Consider the following 14841-nt stretch of genomic DNA (forward strand, 5'->3'; position numbering starts at 1 on the left):
TGAAACTACTTGAAAATTCACTTTTATGGCTGAGTTCTTTCTCTTTTCTGGGCAGTAAGGAAATAACATGAATTACGTTACGTGTCTGGGTTCTCATTGCATGGATACTCTGCAGGACGAGCAGGGGTCTCCTGCCTGGGGCTGTGGGAGTGCTGTGTGGTGACACAACCCCTGACTTCCTGGCATTCCACAGCTCTGCCATTGCAGAACAGCAGCGATGGCCTCGCATAGGAGCCAGGGCTGGGACAGCAGATGGTCCGGCACCAGTATTTGGAGTGAAAAAAGGCATTTGTGGTTTTTGGTGGTTCATTGATGTTCTGACTCTGGCAGGCTGTCTGCACGTAGAATACCTGGATAACCTAAATAAGCTGGAAACAGGAAATGCAAAAATTGAGTAGAGTTGTTACTTAGCCAAGCTTTAAAACTCAGTATTTAATCCTTCCCTGTTTTATTGGGGTGGGGGGTGATGGCATCAGGATTAGCTACCTCTGGAATAGGGGAGCTTGGGGGTTGCAAGAGTAAAACTCATTAACAGCAGAATTTCACAAAGAGCAATACACTTTTTTCCTTTATTTTTTTTCTCTCTGTGGTATTTGTGTGCCAAGTAACAGATTTTCTCTCTCCCAGCCCGGCTGCTGTTTGGCTCTGCTCTGCCGTGCTCGGCAGGGCCATCTGCAGGCCTGGGACATCCTGAGTCAGTCTGGCCAGGGGGCTGTGGAAGCCTCAGCAGGTGATGCCGACTGGTTTGCAGCTGGTGTGGCCCGGCACTGCTTATCCCCGCGGCTTGCAGCCCTCTCCCAGCCTCCCTTGGAAATCTGGAAGCAAAGCCCAGCCAGAGGCTCAGTCATAAACCCGACGGTGTCAAGGACACAGGGCCCCTGGTGCTGTGCTGCCAGACATTAATGAAATCTGTGGATGCTCCATGCGGGATGTGCTGTCCCAGGCGATCCTGTACAAGCACAAACATTCAGGTGCGTCCTCCTGGCCTCGCTCCGGGCTGCAGCCGCAGCAAATCCCGGGAAGGGACAGCCCCACCCGCCTGCCCCACCAGCAGCCCCACACCCCCGGGCAGCTGCACTTCCACGGAAGCTGCAAACCCCTCGTTCCCTTTGGGTCTCCTGATGATCAAACCAGGAGATGGTATCTATACAGCGCTTGAAGAGGAACATTTATGGATGCAAAGGTTTATTATACTTAGTGAATAAAGCTGATAACGAAAAATCAGTATTTTCCATGAGGGAGAACTTTGCACAAACTTCAATGAAAACTTTTTTTTTTCTTTTTTCTTTTTTTTTTTTTTCTCACAAAAACCAGACACTTCACAAAATTAATTTTGTCAAAATATAAGTTAAGCATAAAACTGGTGCCTTGCCCCCTTTGTAAGTGCTGCCACTGCTCTCTCTGGTACCCACGCTGTCTGTTACGGAATGGAAAGCACAGTTTATGTCAACAGGACTGAGACATGGTTTGGTTTGGGTTTTTTTTGTTTGGTTGTTTTTTTTATTCCTTCCTTTTAACACCTAAATTTAGATCCCGCTCTGGTGGCTGATGGCACCGACCTCTCGCACAGGGCCCGGGGCGAGGGGCAGCGCTGGGGCCAGCAGCACCCAGCGGGGCTCGACAGTGGAGGAGAAAGCCCTTTTTGTTATACAGTGTTTATTAAGTAGATTCAGTCTTATATATGATATACAGATTCAAAAAAAAAAAAAAAAAAAAAAAGGATTCCACATACTTATGAAATCAGTGCATTTAGCAAGTAATACCATGGAGATAACAGCTCGATTAACAGCTCATTGGTCTTTGTTAAGTGAGGGGACAGGGAGTTGGCCTGTGCTAATCATTCCACAAACAGAACAGAATTAAGTTGCATCACATATATAATAGACACACATTCTAAGAATTAAAATATTAAGCCACATTTACTGGAAAAATCCACAGTATATAACACAAATAACTCTTATCAAGCTCGTTGAGGAGGAAGTGCTCATCTGCTTAAGAGCCACATGAAGTTGCATAGGTGCCTATCTGCAAAAATATCATTTCCAAAGGAATCAATTGATTAAGCAATAAAGTGTCACCTTAGAAGCTGGATTAAGTGCCATACGCTTTCAATGTGAGCCCTCGGGAAGGCACCAGCTTCCCAAAGAGCCTCTTCTGCCTCGCTGGGAGCCTCCCGTGGGACCGCGCTCCCACCCTCCACCCCAAGCCAGCGGCCGGCTTGGGCGAGCTCACCCCCTTCCCTAAAGTATTCCCAATTCTGCTCAGGAGTGTTTTCCCCCTGCTCCCCTACATCAGTTGGACCCTACGGGCAGCGCCGCCCTCCCGCATGTGTGGGAGGAGGAGGAGGATGGAGAAGGCAGCAGCACTGCCCAGATCTGGTGCGTCAGAGCTCCGGATCAGCTCCCGATTGGAATTGCAGCCGATCCGTACAACTACCGAGGAAAAAAAAATACAACAGCTTGTGCAAAACCCAAAATTGCTTAAAGGGTGTCTGGGTTTGGTGGGGTGTCCCTCGGGGCGGGCGCGTGGCGGTGGGTGGGTGAGGCTGTGGCTGGGTTAAGCAGACAAACTGGGTGAGGGGCAGCTTCCTCTTCAACAGCAGGTCTGGCAGAACACACGGGGTCGGGAGTTCTGTACATGTAAACAGTACACTTTCACTGAGTCCAAAATTAGGAGCAAAAATACAAAGGTTCACATTGGTCTTAGGTAGATACAGGCGAAGAACTGAGCTGTGCAGCTCCGAAACAACCGAACAAAAGTTTCTAAAGCACCACTAAATTATATAAAAATCAGACCATGGACGGATTGTAGTTGGTGTCTGGTGAAATACTATGCTACCTTGTAAAAAGTTTTACAAAAAATTACAAATCAAAAGTATATTAACCCTCTGAGTTCAAAGCAGCATTTTTTTTTTTTTTTCATGAACTGGTACTAAATCCGACGGCCGCTCCGGGAGGGAAGTGGCCCTTGGGATCAGGGAGGTACAAGTTACATCTGCTCACAACCCCGGGAACGCTCTCCCATAGAGAAACGGCATCATGGGAACCGCACATCCAGGGCAGGATGGGTGTGTTGAAATTAAATTAAATTTAAAAAAAAAAAAAAAAATCTCTTTTTTTCGACCAGTGATCAGCTTTTCTTAACCAAACCCAAGACCATCCAGACCATTTGCTAACCCAGCATTCTCCTTCCACCTCTCAGATATCTGGAAAGCTGGTGTATTCTGCTCCTGCTTGTTCCTTCTTGTTGAGAACCTGGACTAGCAATTCCTGACCCCGTCCTGCCCGATGAGAGCACAGGAATGTGGCTGTGAACAGTCCTGGAGCACAGGGAGCCACAGTGGAGCACGGAGCAGCTGCAGAGCACGGAGATGTCTGTGAAGCTCATGCCAAAGGAACCAGAACGCTGTGGCTAAAAAAAAAAAAAAAAGAAAAAAAAAGAAAAAAAAAGAAAAAATCCCTGACAGAAATTCGGAGTCAATCCTGTTTGTTTCACAACTTGTCCCAGATGTGGCTGTCACCAGGGCTTTGGGAATCTGAGTCTGTACCATTCAGCTGCAGGTTATGAACATCAGGTGCTGGGACAGGGCGATGGTGGGCACCCTCCTTTGTGACGCGGCCTCGGTGTCCTCTACAGCAGTTTGACCACGTGTGAGAGCTCCTGAACTTCCACGTGTGCAGAGACAGGTTCAGAGGTGATCAGGAATGACTTGGATAAAAAAAACTTAACCCAACTGTGGCTGTTGGTGGTCTGTCCATGTGCCCCCGGGTTACCTCTGTTTCAGTACAAACTGATGGCAAACTTATGGCTAAAGGTTCCGCTGCCTCTGCCGAGGAGGGAGGCACCGGCGTGGGTGGGAGACCACGGAGAGGGAGAATCCCGGGACAGCGATTGTCTCTGCCTCTCCTGCCTGAACGGTAAGACTTTCACAAATGGCTGCGGTTACAGATTTTGTCAAAGGTTTGTTACTTCATGGTATTCACACAAAAATAAATATTTACATAAATTCCAAGTATGGGAGGATGCAGTGGACAAACCAAGCAGGCTTGTGAAGTGCTGGGGAAAGCGTTAAGTCTGAGCCCGGCCTGGGGGCTCCCCACGCTCCGCTGCAGCGGGCAGGAGGGGATGGGTGTGGCCACGATGCTCCCGGTTGCAGCATCTGCTCAGGTCTAAGAGCCGCCATCACCCCGTCTCTGCACTGACCCCTCAGCTGCACCCCGTGGTGAGAGGCTGGGTCCCTTTTCTCCAAATGCTACGGAAAGTTTAAGGTTTGGGGAAAACAGTCAATGGAATGGTTGATCCCTTCTGCTGTGGGGCCAGGCACACCTGGCCTCAGGAGCCAGCAGCTTTTTCTGTTCTGAGACTAAGAGCAGGGTAAAATTTTGCTTCTCTTCCAGTGTGTGGAACATCATGGGGTACAGGGGAACTGCCCGGGCCCGCTCCTGGCTGGACCAGTGGCTGCTCAAGCCTGTGCCACCAGCGTTGGCTCCTGAAGCAGCAGCCCCCAGCCGCTGGCTCTGGGTGGCCAAAACATAAGATAAAAACTGGCTCCAAACCAAGAAAGTTTCTACCTACAAAACAGCTTTACACTTATCGAATTTCTATCTCATGGTGTAGACTTCAGCCAAGTCGGGGGCCTGCGGGGGACAGGGAGCAGTGGGACCCTCGCTGGTCTCTGCACAGCTCCAGAGCACATTGCATTGCTGGGCTGGGCTCAGCACCCCTGGCCGGAGCGAGGTCCCTGGGTTAGCAGCACTGGCAGTAGGTATTGCACTGAGCAAAACGAAGTGCATCGTTGTGGGGGGGTGGAAACAGGGCAGAATGGTCATTGGACTATGGTTCTTCCACACTTTGGGAACTGTGGGCTTGTTCCAGGACTGTGAGCAGGGAGGGGGAAGGATCCTGGGCCCCGGAGAGGACTTTGTCAGTTCTGCTGCTCAATGCTGCCCGTCTCCCCCGCAGAAGCAGGCGGTCACCACTGCAGCTCACCTCTGGGGTGAGCCCTGGGGCTGCCCTGCCTCACACCCCCACAGGGGCTCCTGTCCCGGCGCTCCCCCGGGGCTGGCTGCGGACAGAGCGGAGCGCACGGCCGGGCACAGCAGGACCCCAGCCGGAGGTTCCAGCCTCCTCGGCACGATCCCCATGTCTGCAACACTCACCGTCTCCCAGGACCGGTGCGGCCAGTCCTGGAAGAAGCCCACAATGGAGTGTGAGGTAGAGTACGGATGGTGACCGCAAGACAGTGTTTCTCAGGTATCTCCTTCCTTTCTTCCTGCCTTCTCTTATCTGCAATGACTTTAATGAGTGTGAGATGTCCTTCCAGCCGGAGGTCTGCTGAGCTTGCCGAGTCTCTGTGGGAGGTTCAGACCCCACTGCTGCTACGGGACCCCTTAGAACAAAGGCCTAAGCAGGACGCTTGCGCTGCTGTTCAGCTCCCACCTACGCTCACTGGAGGCTGAGCAGCCTCGATGTCAAGGGCTGGATGGCAAACTTGCTCCCTGTGGGACAAGGGTTCACCAGAGAAACAGGCAGAGCTGCCTGGAAATTAGTAGTGTAGTGATATGGAATGTGTTATTTCACAGGAATAAATTCCTTCTGATCAGACAGACAAAAAACTGGCAATCTGTACAAACTCAAAAGAATCCATTTTCAGAAAAATAAATTACTAAGGGGAGAGGAGGGTCCATTTCTCAATAAATATGTGATTCAGCTCACCTAAGACTTGGAAATTATCCAGGGATGGGAATCTAACATTTGGGTCCACAAAGGTTATTCTAAATACATCTGCAGCCCCAAACCTCCCCAGGCTCCCTTCTGCCCTTCAAAGTCCCACATCCTTCCAAGCTGCAGGGTTGGCTTCTGGTCGGCTGGAGGCACGGGTGTTGGTACGGTTCCAAAACGTGTCCTTGTGCCTGAAGTCCCAGGTGCTTGGAGTGTAAAAGAAAACAGGTCTTTTGGATCCCACCTTCTAAAACTACATGTGCCCACCACGTGGCGGGAGGACGATGGTGGTCCTGAGCAGGACACCGCCGGGAGCCTCCTTCTACCAGGTATAAATTGTCTTGTCGACCGAGGAGCGATGCAGACACGGGGAGTCAGTTCTGCTGTAAAATGAGGTTTTCCAGTTCGTCTGCAGAGCGGAGCAGGAACGCCGCCGACTCCCGGTACCCGGCGATGAGCTGCCGCACGGCGCTGATCTCCGTGGGGCTGAGCTGGGCCGCCTGCATGCCCCGGCTGGTGCTGTTGGAGGGGGCTGTGCTGGAGGCCCCACCTTTCATGCTGAGATCGGTCGGACCTGCCAAGGAAAAGTGAGAGGGAAGCTCGGGCACAGCAACCTTTCCCGTGCCCATCCTGTTGTGATTCCAGACCTCTGCACCACTTGGAAGATCCCCACAGTGCCCAGATAACGTGAGGAGCTCCCACAGACACCAGAGCAGTCACTCAGTGCCTCTGCAACAGGAACACAGGTTCAGAGGAGCCCACAGAGATGCTCAAAAGGCTGGAGCACTTCTGCTAGGGGTACAGGCTAAGGGAATTGGGATTGCTCAGCCTGGAGAAGAGAAGGCTCTGGGAAGACCTTAGAGCTCCTTTCAGTGCCTAAAGGGGCTCCAAGAGAGCTGCGGAGGTACTTTGGACAAGGGCATGGAGTGACAGAACAAGAGGCAACAGCTTCAGCCTCACAGAGGGCAGGTTTAGATGGGATAATGGGAAGAAATTCTTCCCTGTGAGATTGGTGAGGCCCTGGCACAGGTTGCCCAAAGAAGCTGTGGCTGCCCCATTCCTGGAAGTGTTCAAGGGCAGGTTGGATAGGGCTTGGAGCAATCTGCTCTAGTGGAAAGCGTCCCTGCCTGTGGCAGGGGGTTGGAGTGAAGTCAACTTTAAGGCTTCTTCCAAACCAAGTAATTCTGGGATTCTGTAAAGATGTCTCAGAGCCAATATGACAAAAATCCCATCCCGCAGCCTGGCCCACAGCTCTGTGAAAAGAGGGTCTGCTGGGAGGTAAACCAGCGCTGCTGCTGGCACATGCACCATCAAAATCACCTCCCAGGTTCTGGCTTTCCCTCTGCACATGGGGAGTAACATTCCACATGGGCTGTGCTTGCCTCGTTTATCTTGATGAGTGACTCCAGCAGGTAAAGGCAGGGGAAAAAGTGGACTTAGCTTCATGTTGGACTAAGTTGGACACACAGTCAATTGGAAATGAGAGAAGTGCCAAGAGATGCACTAGAGATGTGACAGTAGTCAAGGGAGAGGAAGTTGGCAAGGCTGCAGCCAGGAGGGAAGGAGAGAAGACACTGAACTAATCCCTGGGCTGTGAGCTGAAGCGCTGCAGGCGGATGGAGCAGTTGGTGGTGCTGGAGAAAGGCTTTGGGACAGCTGAGCTCCTGCTGGGTGGCCTGATGCAGCCTTGGGAAATGAAGCAAGGACTGGGTGTTGTGGCTGTTTGCAAACCAGGATGGGAGAGTCCAGCTGCCCCCAAGTCCAGGTGGGTGCCACTGCTGATGGCAGCAGGGAGGGGAGCCCATCGCCCCAGCTGGAATGGAAAGCATTCAAGGAAAGCAGTGCTGGAGCTGCGGGAGGAGCAGCACCAGCAGAAGTGCTCCATGCCAAGAGAACCAGAGCTTCAAAGTGGGGGAGGAGGAGGAGAAGGAGGAGGAGGAGGAGAAGGAGGAGGAGGAGAAGAAGGAGGAGGCTCTCATGCGAAAGCAATTTCACTGGACAGAAAAGGCAGCAGTAAACTGAGCCTGAGCCTGTTTCCCGGCTTGCCAAGGGGGAAGGAGCTGGGAGCAGGGATGTGGGCTCGAGCAAGAATTGCCTGAGGTGGGGGATGGAGGGTGCAGACACTTCTGGGCAGCAAAGCCCTGCGGGGTCTCTGCTCAGAGGGAGGAAAAGATGCAGCTCCTTGCAGAGTGCTCTCCCCTCTGAAGGACTGGGCCAGAGCTTGGGAAAAAGACGACTGCAAAACAGAGGTTTAAAAATCCCCTAGAAAGAAAGAAGGCAAGGTGCTGCTGGGTGCTCCACCCGGGGCCTGTTTGCTCCTCCTGGGGCTGCTCAGGGATCTTCCTGCACATTCACTGTCTCACATGGAGGAGCCAAAGGAGGGTGCCTGGCAGTGGGGGACTGAGTGCCTGTGCTGTTCTGCGGAGGAACCATTGCTGTAAGGATTAGGTCTCAGCAGCTGGAGGCCGGGACAGGATCTTTATTCAGGGTTAAGAAGCATTAGGAAGGGATGATAAGAGTTAATCCCAGACAGGCATCTCTCAGGCCTCCGGAAATCACATCCTTCCAAATCCTGGCTCCCGTCGGGGTGGGCTGGGGCAGGAGCCCAGAGCGCACCAGGACAGGCAATGGCAACCTGGGGATTGTGAAAGACTGGACAAGGACTGGCAAGGGACCGAGCACCTCCTGCCACCGCTGCTGCAGGACAGAGTCAGAGGGAACACTTGGTCTCGTCTCGTACCTCTCACTCCAGGTGTGGTCGAGTCACCAGGTACCTTGGAGCCTTCCTGTGTGCCCTGCTCCAGGCCAGGATACTCTGCTCTGTTCACTTGCTCCTAATCTCAAGCTCTGCCTACACTCTCCTTCTGCCTTCTTGTCCTGCAGCATCAGTCCTGTTTTCTCAACTGTTCCCAGGCAGTCCCCAGCCCCTCAGAGCCTCCCTGAGCTGTGGCTGTGCCCCCCACCCTGTCCCCATCCTGAGAGCAGAACAGCTCATACCAGCAGCAGATCAGAGCAGCGATAGGCGCCGCCCCTGTTAATAATTAACAGAGGATCTGGTACAGATTCTCCTTTTTTTTTTATAAGTGACACTCCTTCCCTCCACCAGTGCCACCCAAACCGTCCTTCCAAATGCAGTTCAACAATTAACCACCTGCTGATGACGTGAGCAGAGCCGCCAGACAGAAGGGACAAGAGGGGATTTTGGAGCAGCTCTGTGCAGTGGTGGGAGAGGTGCTGCCATGACTGGGCTCTGTGGGACCTGTGGGAGCAGCCCCTGCCTCTCCTTCAGCAACCAGATCAACCCCACAGTGGGAGATGCCAGGAGCCCCTGGTGCACTGCCCGGGCATGGGCAGAGGTGATGCCAGGGTGGGCTCCCCGTGCTCCTGGCACAGACACTTACCATTACTGTGGTTGCCCGTCTGGAGGGATGCGGGGGGCTGCAGGCTGCCCCCCAGGGACCCGTAGCCACGGTAGCTGTAGTTCAGGCTTCCATTGATGTAGACCGGGTCTTGGGAGTAAGATGAAGCTGGCAGTGAGTAGGAGGAGTGGGTGATGGCTGTGGAGTCTCTGGAATGCTGCTTGTCTAGAGCGATCGGTTCATCCTGCACAGGGGAAACACAGACCTACTCAGACCATCCCCATTGGCCTGAGTCTCAGGATACACCACGGGGTTCTGTTCTGCAGTCCCTCAGACTTTCAGAAAGCCTTTTGACCCCACCATAGGACACTGCCAGTTCTGCTCCTCGCCCACCTCCAACTGCCAGCACCGTACCTGGGAGGTCTGGTAGATCTCCAGCCGCATCCTCTTGGCTGCTTTCCGCGTTTCGCTCTCGCAGGCGGCGGCCAGGATGTTCTCTGCCATGGCTGAGGTCAGGTGAGGCGGCGTGGGCCTGGTCTGCAGGGACACAAGCAGAGAGGATGCTCAGGGATGTGCTGCCCCGGGTGCTGGGACGAGGGGCAGGGCCCTGGGGCGGCCACTCACCATCTCCATCCCGTTCTTCTTCATGCGACGGCAGGACTTGAGGTAGGTGCGGATGCGCTTGCGTGCCCGCTCCTGGAACTCGGGGAACTGCCGGCTGCAGGACTCAATGATGGCCTGGATCTTCTCCTTGGGCTGCTTGGAGATGGGAACCATCCGGTCCAGGTTCTCATCCACAAAAAGGCGCACGAACATCTGCAAGTGAGAAGACAGGTGGTGGGAACCCCGAGACAGAAGGCAGGCGGCCTCACCCTCCCTGTGGAGCTCTCCTTACATTGAAGGCCTTTAGCCTCTCCGGGTCCATCCCCTCCGAGTCATTGATCTTATCATTGTCTTCATGGTCGTCGTGGTCATCGTCATCTTCATCAGCTGTGGGGGCCCTGCCGACAGTCAGGTCCTCGGGGCAGCCGCTCACCTCTGTCTTGACGGAGTCATAGCTGCCAGAGCTGTACGGGGGGGACTGAGAGGAGACGGGTTATCACCAGCAGCTCTCACCTCATGCACCTGCCCTTTCTCCTTATCTCACTATGTCCATCCCCCCTCCTGAAGGCCCCCCTGCAACTCAGGGAGGTGAACCCATGGCCAGGCTCCCCTGCAAGTCACCTCCTGCCTGCTTTGTCACCTCCTGCCTGCTTTGGGCAGGGGGGAGCATGGTGGCCTCAGCAAGCCTGTGATAACATGATGGTCCAATGGCGGCTCTGGTTGGTGGCGCCATGGCTCCGCCTGATCCTGTGGGAAACACTGCCTGACCCAGCATGAATGGGCTCCTTGACACATGGTGGCTCTGGCACAGGGTCAGGGGTGAGGTGAGCCCATTCCAGCACCCAGCTCTGGGGCAACTGGGGTGTGGGGCATGTCCCTGGCTCTCCCAGATCACCCCAGGCCGTACCTCTGCTGTGGTTTTCACCCCGTACTTGACCCTGCTGCGCAGCCCGTCGGCACTGCAGCTGTCAGACTGGTAGGAAGGGGTGATGTGAGCGGGTGTGAGCTTGTCGCAGAGGTTGATGGGCTGGTCGTCAGCGGAGGCGGTGAAGTCCATGGGGGCTGCGGTGCCATTGCCGTTCATTTCGGGGAAGGCGCTGTCGCCCTGCGTGCTGCTGGAGGTGGAGGGGTTCAGTGTGGAGGAGCCATTCCCGCTGCAGCTCTCTGACGAGGAGTCATCTGCAAGGAAGGATGTGTGGTCATCCCCTTGGCACCCTGTGGCCACCTTCCTGAAGCTGCTCTGGGCTCACTTGGTGGCTGAGTTGCCACTGGGAGCCAGGCTGGCTTTGGACCCTGGGATGCAGCAGATGGAAGTACAAATGGTGGTGTCCAAGCCTACAAGGTTTTTGTCACAGGGATCCACTCCCTCATTCCTCAAAGCACACCAGGTGCTGCCGTGCCCCATGCCCGAGCCACCCATCCCTCTGCAGGTGACAGTCCCCATGCCTCCGCCCTCGGCCATGGTGCCTGGGCTTGAATAAGAACTTTGGAATTTGGTCCTTTTCGGTTTCTGTTTGCATTGCAGGGAGGAGAAAGGGGCACTGCCTCTCCCTGCCAGGTCCCCTGCCATCCTTCTGGCCCAGTTTGGGACTGGGTGCAGTGGGAAGTGACAAGTTCCAGCACTGCTGGTTAAGGGATATGCAGCTCTGCAGAGTGCTAGGCCATGGGGATCACACACGAGGACGGACTCACTTGGGTGGGAAAACCCTGAATCCGTGGTGCCTGGAAGCGGCATTAGGAGCTCTGCTCACAGCTAGCACACCACCCAGCAAGGTTCCTCTTTGGCATACTGCTGCAGGGAGGGGACAGGGACTACACGATGTCCTTCCTGTCTCACTCAAATCCCAAGTGACCTACACCCTACATGGACACTCCTGTTCCTGGTTTCCACACGTCCCAGAGCCATCCCCACAGCACATGCAAAGCCTTTTCCCCACCACACAAACAGGTCAGGGCCCTGGCAATGGCAGTGCCACGTACGCCCGGTGCACAGATCTTGGCTGCATTCACACCCCAGACCCTGGCACCATCCCCTGCCTGTGCCTACTCCGACCATGGCGGCTCCCAAAGAACAGCCCAGCAGTGGCAGAGAGCCCGGCACTGCCTGCACCCACCCTGCCTGCACCTGGCCAGGGAGCCCAGCCCTGGGGCCAGGCACGACATTTCAAACTGCTCAGCCTGTTCCCTTCCCTCCCCCTCGCCGCAGTAAATCCTTTATTTCATTAGGTGCCTCCGCGAGAGGGAAAGGGCGAAGCACGTGGGAGCCGCTTCCTGCGCCAGCGTGTGCCGGGCGGTGAACAAAGAAGCTGTCGGCAGCGACGAGCAGATGGCCGTCCCTGCGCCCGGCCCGGCCACCGTGGGACAATGGGCCGGGGTTGTGGGGTGGCCGCAGCCCCTGCGCCGATGGCTCCTGGCACACGGGCGCCAGGTCCAAAGGTGTGCGGGCACAGGGCGGCGGGATGGTGCCCAGCTGCTGCCATCCGCCCTCCTCTCCTCCTCCTCCCCCTGCCAGCACCTGCGGGAAACTTTACTGCGAGGCTGGGCGAGTGCTGCGGTGACCCTGCGGTGGCCCAGGACTTTGTATCCCTTAAAATAAACACACTTGAGGACACTCGGGCATCCAAGCCGACTGTGGGGCCGGCCGGGGCTGCCGCCGCGTGTCCCCAGTCACCCCGCCACGGGCGCCAGTGCTCGCTGCCCAGCCCCGCGCCTGCGCCAAGGCGGCTCCTGGCCCCATGAGCCCCTAAATTAAAAGGTCCCTACTGGAGCTCCCTGCTCAGCAGAGCTCCCTCCCCCTCCTTTCCCTTGCGCTGATCCACTTATTCGTCTGAGCGATGACCAGAGCTGACCTAATCCCCGGGGTGGTGTTTATGTGCCTGGTGCTCCGGGCCGGTGGCAGGCGTCACCCGCCCCACCACGGGGCTGGGTCCTGGCAAAAGCCCTTGGTCCCAGCTCTCTGTGCCAGAGAGTGTGGGGCTCCAGAGGGGCTCAGCAGCCAGCACTTATCCAGGGGCACCCTCCAAGCCACCTCCCCAACACGAGCTCTGGTCTCCTGTCCCAGTGTTTGCAATGGTGGGGCTGCAGTGGGCGGCTGCATCCCAGACCATGTCCACAGGTTCCTGCTGTCATCTGGAGGGGCAGGATGCTGGGGGCACTGCCACGTCCTGCCCCCACAGCCCTCCTGGCCCAGGGCACTGGTCTGGCGCTGAGCTCCCCAGGGTTTTGCTGTCCCTCAGCGCGGGTGCAGGAGCAATGCTGGCTTGGCTGTGGCCCCAGCAGGAGCAGGCAGGTGGCCGGGGGCACAGAGGCCTCCCTGCCCAGGATGGCGGCTGTCCCTCCCCCAGCAGTGTTCTCTGCGCCAGGGGAGATGGGGCTCCCAGAGGGAGGCTCCAGTCTCATCCAGTGATGCCTCTCAGAAGGATTAAGGAGAATTATTCCCTTGCATGGAGGCACGAGCTGTAGGCCAGGCCCAGCCATCGGCCCGGGCACAGCCACAGCAACAGCGTTGGGCCAATCGGTGCCGTGGCCAGGAGGACGGTGGGGACCTCCTCCCTCAGCTCCTCGGCAGCCCCTGGCATGGCTGCCTGCACCAACAGGGCTGGGGGCCCACCATGGCACAAAATCCCTGCCAGGCAAGGGAACCACGAGAGGCGTCACCTGGGAGAAGAATGTGCAGGTGCCCCGAGCATCCCCAACCTGTCCTGCAACATCCCCAAATCTGTCCTGGGCATCCCCAACCTCCTCTGGGCAGCCCTGCAGGGATGAAAGCATCCTCAACCTGCTATGAGCATTCCCAATCTATCCCAGACATCCCCAAATTGCCTTGAGTACCCCCAACTCCACCCTGGGCATCCCACTCTGCCCTTGCCCATCCACCTCCAGCCTCCTCACAGCCCCCAGCTCTGGCCCCCCACTCCTGTACGCAGTGACAGTCCTGCACTGGCTGCTGACATCGGACAAGATCCTGGGGGTGACACCTGGACTGCCCCTATTCCTCCACGTCTCAGGTTTTCTTTTGTGTCACACAAAACACACGCAGCAGCAGCTGCACGTCAGGTTTCCACTCAATGCTGCTGCATTTACGAACCCTGGGTTTGCTACAGGCAAAAGATATTGCAAACAAAGAGGAAGATGTCTCTAGGAACCTGCCAGGTGGGATAAGGAAATTAAATGGGATTCTAATATCAGTGGCCAGCACCTACTGAAACAACAATTTAGTTGGATATACATAAATAATAAGGTTTTTAAACCCATGAGCTACGGATATTTTCTTATTTCTGTATTTTTACATGTTATGCTCTCCCAGAAGCTCCACACACAACGTGATGGGTTACTCTCAGTATTGTGAGCAGAGAAATGGCCATAAATTCAAATTGGTGAGTCCTTGGGTCTGGGTGGGAATGGCCTCAGCCAGCTTGAAAATTCAGATGAGCTCAGGAGGGAGCTGCAATCTCCTTGTTAGGATGGATGAGACAGGGATGGGGATGGGGATGGGGATGGGGACGGGGCTGCTCCCTGGGCAGCTTCACTGGGGTATCTCCAGCCCACAGCCATTCCTGAGAGGAGCTGGGGCACCCCACAACAAAGTGGGACCTGGGGGAGAAAGAGCAGGAGTACTCCCACTTTGGGTGCTGGGACCAGATTTAGACTCCTACTTTGCTTTGGGCGCTGTGTCAGGACTTTGAGCAGTGGTGGGACTGTGCTGACCACACTCCATTCTGGCAAAACCCACCAAGCTCTGGAGCTTGGAGAGGTTTTCCACATCTCCCAGCAGTGCCAAAAGCACATGTCAGGAGCAGGGCTCCAGCAGCAGCAGGCGAGCAAGGCCAGGCTGTGCAGCCATGAATATATTCATTATCAACCAGCACGAGCCTGGTGAGCTCCCTGCTCACGGCTGGAGCTTGGCTGCACGAGGAGCCCCTCTAATGAGGATAATTGGGAGCCCCCCTGCTCCACCCCCGTGCCCTAATTGAAGCAGATGGAACTGCAAAAACAATGTCACTTCTAACCGGTTTGATCTTTCGGTTGGAAAACGGGACTATTTCGTTCTCCTGTTTAATCCCCCTCGAGCTGGGGCTCCATGGGCTGCATGGAGGTGGAGCAGACCCTGGCACCGTGCGGGAGAGACTGGTGAGGCTGGAGAGCCCAACAGAGGCAG

General features: G+C 55.5%; 1 protein-coding gene across 4 annotated transcripts in view; it reads right to left on the minus strand.

Moving 5' to 3' along the window:
* Positions 1-1639: 1639 nt before the first annotated feature.
* The window catches only part of NOL4L (nucleolar protein 4 like), a 63259-nt gene continuing 50057 nt past the window's right edge, over positions 1640-14841 (minus strand). For all 4 annotated transcript variants that reach the window (XM_066199185.1, XM_066199187.1, XM_066199186.1 and 1 more), the window contains 6 exons: positions 10591-10862; positions 9976-10161; positions 9705-9896; positions 9495-9617; positions 9123-9324; positions 1640-6295 (listed from right to left, as the gene is read on the minus strand). In XM_066199185.1, the coding sequence (XP_066055282.1) occupies positions 6096-6295; positions 9123-9324; positions 9495-9617; positions 9705-9896; positions 9976-10161; positions 10591-10862 (1175 nt within the window). In that variant the 3' untranslated portion in view covers positions 1640-6095. The remainder of the gene's footprint in view (positions 6296-9122; positions 9325-9494; positions 9618-9704; positions 9897-9975; positions 10162-10590; positions 10863-14841) is intronic.

Source organism: Chamaea fasciata, unplaced genomic scaffold, assembly GCF_029207755.1.
Source record: "Chamaea fasciata isolate MVZ Bird 193981 ecotype frontalis unplaced genomic scaffold, bChaFas1.0.hap1 SCAF_17, whole genome shotgun sequence".
In the NCBI taxonomy this organism is placed as follows: Eukaryota; Metazoa; Chordata; class Aves; order Passeriformes; family Sylviidae; genus Chamaea; species Chamaea fasciata.